Source organism: Periplaneta americana, chromosome 1 (assembly GCF_040183065.1).
Source record: "Periplaneta americana isolate PAMFEO1 chromosome 1, P.americana_PAMFEO1_priV1, whole genome shotgun sequence".
Taxonomy (NCBI): domain Eukaryota; kingdom Metazoa; phylum Arthropoda; class Insecta; order Blattodea; family Blattidae; genus Periplaneta; species Periplaneta americana.
The window spans coordinates 167,345,655-167,359,835 of NC_091117.1; the positions used below are offsets into that span (position 1 = coordinate 167,345,655).

The 14,181-nt window shown below is 35.8% G+C and overlaps 1 protein-coding gene across 6 annotated transcripts in view; it reads left to right on the forward strand.

The window, feature by feature from the left end:
• LOC138703609 (protein prune homolog 2) overlaps positions 1–14,181 on the forward strand; it is a 65,039-nt gene that overhangs the window by 18,590 nt on the left and 32,268 nt on the right. For 5 of the 6 annotated variants that reach the window (XR_011333221.1, XM_069831651.1, XM_069831667.1 and 2 more), the window contains exons 6-8: positions 148–1,179; positions 8,633–8,872; positions 9,377–9,525. Coding sequence is in view for 5 of the 6 variants with exons in the window: in XM_069831651.1 (XP_069687752.1) it covers positions 148–1,179; positions 8,633–8,872; positions 9,377–9,525 (1,421 nt within the window). In the remaining variant the exon portion in view is untranslated. The remainder of the gene's footprint in view (positions 1–147; positions 1,180–8,632; positions 8,873–9,376; positions 9,526–14,181) is intronic. The other variant, XM_069831677.1, reaches the window with a different exon arrangement.

A 14,181-nucleotide genomic window follows, 5' to 3' on the forward strand; every position in this document is an offset into this window, starting at 1 on the left:
ACATTTTTAGTGTGTTTTATATTCTAAAATAATTGTTAAATCAATTTACATCATAATAAGACTAATTTAATTTATTCTTATTTATTTTATTTGAAAATATTTGTCTCATTTTATGTTTTGTTACATTTTTTCCCCAATGGATTGTAGAACATTCTGAAGAGACTGATAGTATAAAGTTAGCTATCAGAAATTCAACTTCATGTTACCAAGATGAAATTACATCTAGTGAAAGCAAGAGTGATACTGCAGAAGTAAAATATATAAATGAGGTGGACTTTCCAAAACAAAAGTTACGTCGTGTGTTAACTCCAAATCCTGAAGATACTTTGTTACCAAATCTGTATGGAAATAGAAGTGCAATAGTAGTATTAGCTGACACAGTGCCTGAACCTTCACCCAATACATTGTTAAGCAAGGCCATGTCATCTCATGATTTAAAAATTGTACCGTCCAGGCAAAACAGTAGTGGGATAAACATGAAAATGAAAAGCAAATCTACTTTAGATCTCAGTTTACCTAGTGCCTTTAGTAGTGACTCTGTTTCAGAAGATTCAAATTTCATTTTTGAACGTCGCAATTCAAAACGTTTAGCAAAGAAAGATTTTGGTGGACGTGTTGTGGAAGGATTATTTGTAGAAAGTCCTCGAATAAAGGATGGATCTGACAATGTTACTTCTGGCCTTCGAAAGATATCATTATCTCAGAGTCTTCAGACTATGGAAAGTCCCACAGGAGAGGATTCGATAGTTTCAGCTGTAAATTCACCATGTGAATCAGAACTGCAAAATAAACATTCTCTCGTGCCAAATTCAGAAGAAAAGTTAAATAATGAACAATATCAGATGCCAAGTGACTTACAGAACAAGATAATAGCATCTGTGGTAGTGCACAATGAATTGAGAAGTCCTTATCCCCTGAAACATCAAGAGAATGGTGACTATAAACCCATCCCTAATGTGCGTACCAAATCCACTACAAAGATAGCAAGTGGAATAAATTCTTCCGAAAATTCGTCATTTGTAGCCCCTCCACGTCCAAGACCACGACGTAAATTGAAGGATAATTCACAAGAGCCTACTAGAGGACCTGTGCTGCTGGATCCTACGGCATTGCAGCATCAAACTGTAAACAAGGGAGCACCCATTATCAACCCTGATGGTTCAGTGGAAATTCGTCAAGGTTTGTCATTGATGCTTGGTGAAATCTGGGATTTTGGCATTTTGAATGCTTGACTATTGTAAACTGAAATGATTCAGGAATAACCGCTATACTTAATTCTACGTGGGCGTATGGTGTTGCATTGCTTATATATATATTTTTTTTCATTCAGTCTTAAGACTTCATGGGTGACTTAATGTGTACGAGTAGTGGAATGAGATGATGTGCTATTACTGGACCTCATACTCTTCAGCACTGTTCAACATCTTTGTAACTATACTAAACAATAAACTTTCAAATGCTCATGTAAATAATGTAACTTTATTGCACATTGATTTTATAACTGCATGCCTGTCCAGTGCTTCAATAAGAGTTACTGTGCCTATTCTATTCGAACTAATATGTGGTATCTTAATTTATAACAGATGACTGGCTTTGTATTCTTGTTTAGGTTAAGATGTGCAGATTAATGGCTGTTACTATTCAATGCTTTATTAATTTTGCTTGCAACTGCATTCTTGTATCTTGTTCACAGCATAAGCATTTTGTAATCAAAGATGATGCATTTTACCTTTTCTTGTTTATTGTGTGAGGATGGGAATATGTATAGTCTATATATAGTAATTATAATTATATTTCAGTATAATTGTTACTTATATTTATTATCATAATACATAAAGGATGAATTTGTCTGTCTTGACAATAACTTTATGACTTATAGCCTGGTTGATATTTTTTTTTATTTCATTTGAAAAATAAATTTAAACTCGTTATGAGGTTAACTTTTAATATTATAATTTCATTATCTTTCTGTCTCGTGTGTGTGTGTGTGTGTGTGTGTGTGTGTGTGTGTGTGTGTGTGTGTGTGTGTGTGTGTGTGTGTGTGTGTGTGTGTGTGTGTGTGTGTGTATATATATATATATATATATATATATGACAAGATTGTGAAACAACTTACGGGATTTTATTGAAAAAAAAATTGTAAATACACTGACTGGCAAAAAAAACTGATCACTTGAAAAAAATACTAAAAGTCAAGTTTAAATGTAAATTATGAAGTAATCTCAGAAATAACATAACTGTTATCGTAATAAATTTAAAAATTACACTTTTATGGACTTCTGACATGTAAATTCATGCCTTTCACACCAATAAATCTTCGGTTTATCGCCTAACAACGAAGGAATGTGTTTGTGTGCTGAACATGTGGGGTAGGTCATCATAAACAATTGAAGAGGTTTTATTGCTTTATTGCTTCCTTTCCTTTTTGAAAATGAATAAAAACTGTCGAAAATGGTTTGTTTGCCATTTCGTCAATAAATTTAGTTCAGACAATGCCTCTGTCACCCCAAGACTTTGCCAGAGCTGTTGCTGTCATTGATGACGGACGCAGCCTCCGTTACGCCGCTGCTACCATAGGCACCACGGTGCAAGAGGCTGTGAAACGGTTCCAGGAAACACAGAGTTACTCCAGAAGACCTGATTCTGGCAGAAAAAGGAAGACTTCAGCCCGAGATGATCGATTTCTCGTGAGCCAGGTTCTAAGAAACCGCCATACTACAGCAGTTGAAGCTCGGAATCGACTACAACATGTGCGAGATGTTAATGTGAACGAAAGGACTGTTCGATGACGCCTTGGAGAACAAAATCTTCAATCGCCACGACCTGCTATGGGACCAGATCTGACCAGAGAGCACCGAGCCTACCGTCTTCAGTTCGCTCGTCAGAATGCCCAATGGACTGTGGAGCAGTGTGCTGTTCTCTGATGAGTCCAGGTTCTCCCTGAAATTCCCAGATGGTACTGAGAGAGGTGTGCACATTGTCAGAAAGGATGCCATTCGGTGGAGGTTCCGTGATGGTGTGGGTCAGCATCCCCATGGAGACCCAAACGGAATGGTGATCGTCGAGAATGGTAGTCTCAATGCTCACCGCTACATCAACGAGATTCTCGTCGATCACGTCGTGCCCTTTGCTGCATTTATTGGCGATGATTTCATATTCATGCATGACAATGCTTATCCACATGCAGCACGCTGCGTATCACAGTATCTTGATGCATGGGAGATTGTTCGTCTCAACTGGCCAGCTCGGAGTCCCGACCTAAACTCTATAGAACATCTCCGGGATAGGTTGGGAGACCTATCCGAGATCGTAATCCTGTTCCGGAGACCTTAGGTGATCTGTGGGCTGCACTCCAAGAGGAATGGGACAATATCGACCAAAGAGACATCATAACCTTAATCGAAACCATACCTGAGAGAATGGCACCTGTAATTAGGGCCAGGGGGGACACACCGGATACTGAATGTTTGTTTTAGTTATTGATAGTGTGAATTTAAGTTTTGTGCATCAACATCATTTTCAGTGAAGTTTAATGAACAAATATTCAGCTGAAAGTTAAGTGAAAAATTTTGCAAAATTTCAGCAAAAGTGTAGATTTATGAACATATGACGGTCATTGACTCAGAATTGGAGTGAAAGGTGTGAATTTACGTGTCACAAGTTTATAAAAGTGTAATCTTTAAATTGAGTACGATTACAGGTATGTTATTTCTTGGGTTACTTCATAATTTACATTTAAACTTGACTTTTAGTATTTTTTTCAAGTGATCGGTTTTTTTTGCCAGTCAGTGTAGTACAATGTAGTTTCATTTTATACAACATAGCATTGAAAAAACAATCCATTAACACTACTCCACCACTACAACTACTACTGCAGTGAGTTCTAGCAAATAAATATTCTCGGCGTTTCTGTTGGCTGATACAGCAGGTACCCTCCCCCCCCCCCCCCACTCCTGCTTGCACCTGAAAACTCATGGTGCTTTGCTGGATTAAAAGTTATGTAGGTCTAGTTTGTTTTGGTACTCACCCTCCACACAGTAGCTACTGGAAGTGTTGCCTATCTTGTGTAATATTAGTTCACATCACATCATTCACAGAACCTGTTTCATTAAACTATTCACCAAATTAAGTAGTGTTTTTCTGCACTGAATTGGTCAAACAGGTAAGTTGCGTCTAAAGTTTTCCCTGTTCTGCTACATGATTTATTTTTCCATATGTACATTTTGAAAATGTGTACAGATACAGAATTAAAATTTGGAGTGAGTCTTGATGAGAGTCCAGAATTTTTACATGACTGTCCACAAGTAGCATGTATGCAGGGGCTCTTGTTTACTGCACATGCACAGTGTGTTGTAAGTGAAACTTGTGCAATAGGGGAGCTCTAAATTTTATTTCCGTATCTGTACATATTCTCGCACTTATTATGTAATCATTGCAGAACATAAAACAATGTAATGACCTGCACTTACTTTTAGCTGACATACTATGTACCATGCAGCGTTTACGTGATATCTATTTCTCTTTCCCTTATTTCCCCTCCCTTATATCCTCTTAAACTGCCCTGTCACAAACATCCATAGAACGAATCTAAAATCTATAACCTTGGACAATTCTCTCCAATACATATTGAATACACCTCATCTTTGGAATGTGGCTGCTGAAATATACAACCAGCATCATGCTTTTTATCCATCATTTGTAAGAAGAGGAAATTCATAGTGAAACATAGTGGAACACGTGTTGTCAGCAAATAGCTGGATACACTACGAAGATAGATTTCCTTTCCCTTGACACCCAAACGAAAAAGTGCTGATGCCTGAAGGATAACATAAACATCAGTCAGTAATGAAGTAAGCTAAGTATTAGTATCACCAGCCATGCAGATAAGGGGAGACGAACTTGTGAGAATAGTTGTATCGGCACCTTTAAGTAGTTAGTCATAAAACAGGATGTCCAATTTTGAAAACTTTTAAAATTTAATTAACAACATAGTACATAAATTTTAATCATAACATAACACAGTACGTAAATTTTAATCCAGTGAAGCACTATGAGTTGAGGATTTGTATTGATTGTTCAAGAGAGAGACTGGTAATGTTCACTGGGCCTGCTACTACCATCACCACCCACCACCATGACTACTACTGTGTGCACATCTGTTAGGTAAAGATAGTCATTGCTTTCACTCTTTACTCAGTTTTACTTTGACAGACAAATCTGGATGGATAAAATGCTCACAAAACAGGTGTGTGGCTGAAAACCGTCATTTTTTGAACATGTTCGTCAAAGTATATGTTTAATAAAGACTGTTTTTTTTTTCATTGTACACTGCTACCATTGCTAACTCACGTTTTCATATTGATGGTATGATAGAAACTGCAAAAGTAGTGTGTGAATTCTTACTCGTGCACTTTTGTCTGTCTGGATAAAGCCAAGTAAAAAGGATGAGTTTGATTTAAAACACTACACATTGCTACCAACCCAGTAATGTTGTTAGATTGACATTTTCAACAACTACAGTATTTTGAGCATGGTATCAAAAAAATGAAATTACATTGGTCTATATTGGTTATTGTTAGAAACGGCTTTCCTTTGGACTATTTCTGTTAGTTGTTTTTGTTTTTTTAATCTTTTACTTTTCGAGACTAACAAGCGCCATTATCGAAATTGTATAGCCCAGATCTGAAAGTATTGTCTATTCTGTTGGGCAATAAGATGAAATCTTGAAGTATTTCTAAAACATTGGAGATATTAGATCTCAACACATGCTAAAATGACCAGGTTCTTCTCAGCTCACTATATTGAAAATGTAAAATCTCATGCCATAAACTCAGAACTTATTCAGATTAAAATTGACACTATCATGCAGAAAGTTACCTTTTTTCCCCATCCAAATAATTACAAATTAATATAGGGTGTTGTTTAAAGACATATTGTATGTTTGAATATATATTTTTTTTTAAACAGTGACATATTACTTGATTTTCAACAACTTTTGCATATACATTTTCTGGTAAAACGACGAGTTCTAAAGGTAGAGGAAAATATCCTGTACTTTCTTACACACTATATGTTATGTATGTATTTATATTGCCCTCCCAAAAAAAAAAAAAAAAAAAAAAAAAAAAAAAAAAAAAAAAAAGCACATAACCCCATATCTAAATGTAGATTTCTCTTTATATTTTGAAATCTTGCCTGTAATATTAGGATGTTTGGAAAGTTCTAATTTCAGTAAACAATTATGAACATTTTTTACAAGGAAATATATCATTGGAAGATTATCATTATTGTGTTTCTGGCTTTCAATCTCAGATATGTTCAATTTGATAGTAGGCCTATTGCAGCAATGAGATTTTACATTTTTATGAGAGGTCTATTGTTACATTGTCGTGACTTTGTGCAGTTGCAGCATCTTCCTTTCATTGTACTTAGTTGCACTTTAAAGAAAAGTCGGCTGAAAATGCCTCTGAAGATTCAGCGAGAGCCATCACACTAATTGATGAAGGGTCCAGCTTTCAGTATGTGATGAGGGTCTTGCGCACCTCTACAAATATTTTTATAGCAATTAGGCACTTTCGGGAGCTACACATGTTCTTCAACAAACCATGGTCTTGTCACCCTTCTGCCAGTGCATATATTGAGGGACAGATATATGACTACTGTAGAAGCAAGGAATCATCTGATGGAAGTGCGCCAGGTCCATGTGAGTGAGAATATTGTAAGAAGAAGCTAATCTTACCACAAGAACACCTTCCATGTGCCCAGATCTCAGTCCACAGCACCAAAGAGTCCATCTTCAATGGTTCACCTGACAACTCCAAACTAGACTGAGGCAGAGTGAGAAAGAGTGTTCTTTACTGACGAGTCTAGGTTCAGCCTCAGATCTCCAGATGGGAGGGAAATAGTGTCCAGAAGACCAGGGAAATGTTACGCACCTGTGAGAACTCCACATGAGAGGTAAAGGTAAATGTATCCCTGTAACATGCCATGAAGGCACTTGGGGGACATGGAGGGCCATGCTTTCCATGACCTCTGCACTAGAATGAGGTGATGATGAGGTCGGCACCATGCTCTGACTGCCTTTTACCCCTGGAAAAGACCCGGTACTCAATTTTATAGGAGGCTGAGTGAACCTCGGAGCCATTCTGAAAGTTTGGCAACGAGAAAAAAATCCTGTCACCACTTGGGATCGAACCCCGGACCTTCCAGTCCGGAGCCAGCTGGAACTCCATATGAGGCTCTGATTGTGTGGGTTGCGTCTGCTCTGAGGCCTATACAGAGCTCATCTTCATTGTAAATGGGGCATAGACAGCCCAGAGGTACATTGAGGGGGTCCTCATAGAACATGTAATATCCTTTGCTCCATTTATCAGCGAAAATTTGTTGTTAATGCACAATAATGCTTGTCCCCATGCTGCTCATTATGTTACACAGATCCTGGAGGAGATTGAGATAGCAACCTTAGATTGGCCAGCATGAAGTCCAGACCTCAACCCAATCCAGCAAGTGTGGTGTGCTCTGCTGTTATGTAGGAAAAAAATAATGGCAACCTGGTAATATTAGTTAATGAATGGAACAGTGACCATATGCAAAACCAGATATGAAGCAAAATCGCCGTCATGCTGGAGAGAATGCAAGCAATGATTACTGCTGAAAGTGCTAATATTCAGTATTGAACTGTTTTACAAGTGTCTACTGTCAGTGACTTGTTAACTCTTATATTCGCCACTAATTATGCAGTGAAACATTCAGAAAAAATGTGCATATGCATAATTTTGTAAGTACCGGTATATTAAATTATTGTAATGTCTTTCACTTAAATATTGTTTCTGTGTTTGTCCAGTTTCAAAAAACATCTTTTTAAAGCTTCTTTTCTTTCTTTCTTTTATTTTTTTATTTTTTATTTATTTTTCTTGGAGGGCAGTGTAGCTAAAAATTTAGACCTTTGATATATTAGCCTAATTACTTTATTACTTCTTCTACCAGTTCGATGTGATGGTAGATAGTCTCGAAATAAACCAGAAAGTGTTAGAAATATTTCGTACTTCGTGTGAGAAAACAAATTGAGGAATGAATAATTGTGTGTATATAAATTTTATGAAATATGAAAGGACATACTGTACATAGTAGCATATATGATTAGATAATGTGTACACTATTCATAAAGAGATTATTATACATTATTGACTCAAATAATAGTCCATGTTGAACATAAGTATTGGCAAAACTGACATGTGAAAGATACCAATAAAGCAGAGCTCATATTGTGTTTAGATTTTGATAACAGAGGTTATAACTTTAACAAGTAATGGAAATTTTCGTAATAATATGATAATAAATTAATGACGATGGGATTGTTTGTGAGAATATATGAAAGTATATTTCGTATTTTGTGTTGTAAGTAATGTTTACATGAAAGATAATTTTCTAAAATTTAATTTTACTTTTAAACTGAGATTTAAATTGATATTTTCTTCATAATGATTCCCAATTTGTAATTAGGAGTTGATGATTTATTTTAAATGTATGACTTTAATATAAGTTGACTTGTTGAATTCTACAATATTAAGAAGTTGAACTGACAATTTGGCGGATGCTGTCAATTTAAGTATTCTGTATTTTTATTTTGTAGAACGGCCAGGAAGTTTAGTAGCTCCACAGCGTGGAGGTCGACGCAAGATTCGTGTGTCTGCAGATATTCTTGCTGGTAGTGGATCATGTGGTGACACCACTGCTGATGGGGATGAGTCATCAGTTGAAAGTCGCTTGTCAGATACAGACATGTTGTCACCTGATGATGATCCAGATTTAGATGCACTCCTCTCCCCAGACTTTGACACCCCTGACGAAATGGAGGACTCAATTATGGAGCGTAAGTCTGGCATAAACTTTGAAGACTTCCACAGTGATCAAGTGGTTGTCTTTTTCTCATTAGATAAAGTGTACCGAAGTTCACATTAACCAATTACAGTTTACTTCTTAAAATGTGTTCCCCACTTCATACAATGCTCATAGTTCTGTCTCTCTTTGATACATTTTAGCCATAGTCCATTTTGTATGATTTCTTAAAATGGCTTCATATATTTTATTATATTCCTAACTTGTTTAATGTTTTAATGTTCGACATTCCAAAGACATATGTTGATGTGTTTATTTACTTTTATGCACAATACAAGTGGATGAGTTTGCCAATGAAATTTTATCGATACATATAAGTTTGTATCAACACAGATCAGTTCTTGTTCTTGCAACAAAGCTAGTTGCTGTCTGGTTATGTTACAAAAGTGAGAACTGTCTATAGGCACTTTATGTGTTGGAGTTTGATAGAATATACATTCTTGATTTTTGAGAGTGAATTTGTGTCTTGTTTTTGTAGGATTAGGTGAACCACCCCCTGCAGCAGTTCCTACTATTCCTGAGTTAAGTGCAGCAGAAGAAAGAGCCGAAGCCCGTAGTTGGCGCAGTGTTATCATAGCTGGCTTAGAGAGACGGATAGACATGAAAGTCATTGAACCTTACAAAAGGGTTAGTTAATACGAATTCATTTACTTAACTTTTCATGCACTTTTTCTTTGCTTGTTACCATGCTTTTCATTGACTCTGAAGGTTGTGAATTAAAATCTGAGACCATTATTTTCTTAAATGGGAACACAACTAGTGTTGCCAACCCTCCTGTATTTCTCGGGATCTCCCATATTTGCCCATAATTTTCAACAGTCTCCTGGCTCCCATATTTTCCTTCTCTTCGAGCATTTTAATCCTTTATTTTGCATAATATAAAAATCTTATTCCAACATTTAATTTTGCCGTGAATGATGATTGTTTGTAGCCTATGATGAATTTTGTTGTTCAAGACCTGCTTTGAAATATGCAGTCTTTATAGAAAGTAAGCTTGCCAAGAATAGGTTTTAGTGTTCACGCATTTAAAATCAAACCATGTTAATGTTACAAATTTGGAAATACTGGCTACTGTTGTTCTAAGCATACCAAGTAATAATGCTCATACAAAGAGGGTATTTCATCTTATGAACAATTGGACAGGTGCTCGAAAGGAGCATCACATATCTAATCAAATCAGAGTTGAAAACTGCAGTCAACTTAAACTATTACGCGAGACAAAATCTGTCTGGCGAAGTATAGAATAAAGTTGATTTTTAGTAACAGAACGGAATAATTTGTTAATTTTATTTGTGAAACTTTGTCGATTTCTTAATCTCCCGTATTTTTTTTTTTTTTTTTTTTTTTTCAAAAAAGTTGGCAACCCTAAATATAACACATAACTTATACCGAATGTTAGTTGAGTGTTGAATAACTGAGGTTAGATTATTTTAAGTCGAATGGTGCAATGTTAATCTCTCGACGACAATTAGAAGTCGAGTTATTCGCAATTTAAGATTGCCCGCATGACATCAGTAAGCCAGGTGCTGATCTTGCAGTCTGCTTGAGTTACGTTATTTAACACACCAGCTAAATGGCTTCAGGTGTTTCCCTATTTATAACCATTGTTAGCAACTTACTATTCGCAACAATGACAACAAATTAACTTCATAATAAAATCAGTAGTTTAAACTTTACATGCAAATGTTATTTTGTTGTAATACAGTAATATGAAGTGTATTTTCGTAATGATGGCTAATTTTTCCTTAATCTAAAACAATATTAATAACATTCTGTCACGAACTACTGGACCTGCGCCTGACATTAAATTATTATAAAATGTATAAACAAGCCTACCTATTATCAGTGTTGTATTGGAAATCAGGTGAACTTTCTGCGACTCATTTCCCCTGCAGGCGGCTCGCAAAATACATTAAACTGCATTCCAGATAACATTAATGCCGATGCAATTAGCACATTGCCTCTGAGACGTCGATCTTGAATTTTCTGTGAATACCACTGTACATTATGACTCTTTTCACAAATAGTCATAACACACAACATTGCCTCTCTGGTGTAACTCACTTTTATAATAGGCGATGCACAATGCAAACAAAATTTAAATGGTTAATCTAAACAGCTGCATAAAATTAGAAACTAATCTAAACAACTGTATAAAATTAGAAACCACGTTATTTCAATACAAGTTTCGTTGTTTATGTCTTCGCTATCATTGTCTTCAAAGTCACTATCACTTTAGGAATTTTCACTAAGTTCGTAACTTTCATCATTACTATTGTCAAAAGTTTCGTCGATACATAATTTTCTAAATATTTCAGTTCCCATTTCGCACTGAACTACGCACATCAAAATTGCCTAAGGAACAACTAAAAAATTTGAAATATTAAGAAAATTGACCAAGTTACAAAACTGAACGGAAGTGAATATTAAATTACTAGTCATTTGTCATTCTACCAGGTTACCATAGTAACCAACATTGTTATTTTGTATTGTTACATTGGAAAGAATTAAATTAGTGTGTTTTAACAGGGGACATATGTAACTAAAAACCGTGTAAAATTGTAATAAACAGTTAAGAATAGTTTTAATGATGGAAGAACGTCGTCATTTAAAGCATGATGAAATGTTTAAGGCGATTGGCATTGACAAAATAAGATGGGAAATCTCATCTTGAGGAATGTTCTCCCAGTAATGTCTAAGCCGAGTGTACAGCTGATCCAGACACTGGATGTTGTCTAGATCCTCCGAAACTTTTCTTTGAAGGTTATCCCAAAGGTGCTGTATGGTGTTTAGATCAGGAGATATTGCAGGCCACTGTAGCACTTGAATATTGTATGTTTGAAACCATTGACACATCACTCCGGCAACATGTGCTCTGGCATTATCATGCATGTAGAGGAATTCAGGCCCATACTCTTCAGCGATCGGAAGCACCAAAGGTTGTAAAATGTTTTGAATATAAACATTTGCTCACTGTGTTCCTCTTACAAGAACGAGGTCCGTCTTTCTATTGGTCATTATTCCTTTCCCAGACCATGATAGAAGCTCCTTGAAATTTGTGGATCTCCTGTAAGTTTCTGAGGCTTTCTGCATCACCTGGTGGCCTCCATATGAGCACTCTTCTTGAGTCTGAGTGCAAACCTAAGCGTGATTCATCAGTAAAGAGGACCTGTCCCCGTTGATTCACTGTCCAATTTTGATGTTTGTTGGCACCACAAAACACGACAGGTTAAAGGTTGACAGGCATGAAGGCCTCTTTCATGCAGTCTATTTCTGACAGTTTTAGTTGAAACAATTACGTTACTTACATTTTGCAAGGCACTTCTTAACATTGTGGCAGTTGAAGTTCTTTCCCTCAGGGTTCTAAAGGTACAGAAACCTGTCTTGGCCTGCAGTGGTAACCTTGGTTTTCCTTGGTGCCTTTCTTCTGGACTGCCAAATTGTTCATAATGACTTCACATTCTTGAAATTACATCTCTTCCCTTATTTAGACCCCTTACAGCATCAGCTTGTGTTCCGCCACTTTCAGTTATGCCAGTCACCTTAAACATTTAATGATAGTTTAAATGACGACGTTCTTCCATCATTAAAACTATTCTAAACTGTTTATTACGATTTTACACGGTTTTTAGTTACATATGTCCCCTGTTAAAACACACTAATTTAATTCTTTCCGATACAAAATAACAATGTTGGTTACTATGGTAACCTGGTAGAATGACAAATGACTAGCACTTCAATATTCACTTTCGTTCAGTTTTGTAACTTGTTCAATTTTCTTAATATTTCAAATTTTTTAACTGTTCCTTAGACAATTTTGATGTGTGTACTTTATGCACATTAAATGTTTCTTCTGAATCTTGGGATGAAATTTCCTCTTTAACTGTTATGTCACAAGTGGATGTACAAGGTGTTTGAAGAAGCGTGGAAACAGTCTTCTTTCTCTCTTTCGTCTCATATCGTAAATTTCGTGGTTCCTTTTCAACTTTAAATATATTCATAAATACCCCTTACAGTTGGTATTACTCCAGAGTTAAGGATAGGTGCTTTTCTTTTATCGGGCATTAATTTAAACTTCATAACCTCAGATTTATCATAATCAGACGGTAAAAATTGGTCAGAGCAAATAACTGCATAGATGTTGAGATGAAGTGTTTTCTCTTGCAAAACTGCACACAAGCTGCGTGCCGCTTTGGAGAGCGATCTCTTTTAGGAAATGAGTAGAAGAATTTTCTCTCCTTTCTGTCCTTGCTTTTATATCCAGAAATGTTGGAACATCCATAAAACGAACATTGAGGCATTTTAATGACTGCACAGAATGAGGAAGAAACTCAATGTGACACGTGCCTTACTGCTACAACTATGCGACCGCTTGGCAAAGTGACGTCATACTATTTCTACAAATCGCTCTCCTGTGAAAACAGTGGCGAGCTGGAAGTAAAAAGTACTCTATTGTTGCTTTGAAGGACGCGTACATTCATTTAAAATATATTTATTTTTTGTGTTGTGTTCTCCTTTAAGATACAGTAAAAGTTTATTAGCATGGGTACCTTCAGGAGATAAGTAAGATTACAAGTCCATCCTCATAGATATAGGCATGTAAAGAACTTCACCCAGACAAAATGATTGACTAATTGTTCCTCATCTTATCAAGTTCCCTACTTTATGGATCAAAATTTTAATTGGAATTGTAGTTATTTCTGCAGGACATATTCTTATGAGACCAAGAAGGAAAAGATGTTGGAAAAATAGAACACGATAAATTTTTAGAGACCACAATATTATGTGATCCGGAAGAAAATCACTTTATAAATAATTTGAATTTAGATTTAGAACTTTATAATGTATTATAATATTTTTTATCAATTTTTGTCTGGATGTTAGTATGTATGGCTAGCATACATTTAACTTCTGTAGGGATTACATGTTATTCGTTTGTTCAGCTTGGTGTGGCTACAAAAGAATGCTGCTACTTGAGAATATGTAGTATTAGTATATAACCCTACAAATGAGAAACATTATAGAGCTCTTTACTTGAGAGAATAAAATAATTAAATTTTATTATTATAATCTATTTTTATGTTGTTCTAACTCTTTATTCCCTGAATCATGCAATATTTTAACAGTGGGAAACCAAGAAAGAAAGTAATATTTTTATGTGCTTACTACAAAAATAACTATATGCTGAATTTAATGCTACTGTGTAACACAATGTAACTTCATAATCTCGTCGTCTTTTCCTTTCTCTTTTGCTGTCATGCATTGAGTTTCTTTGTTACCCAT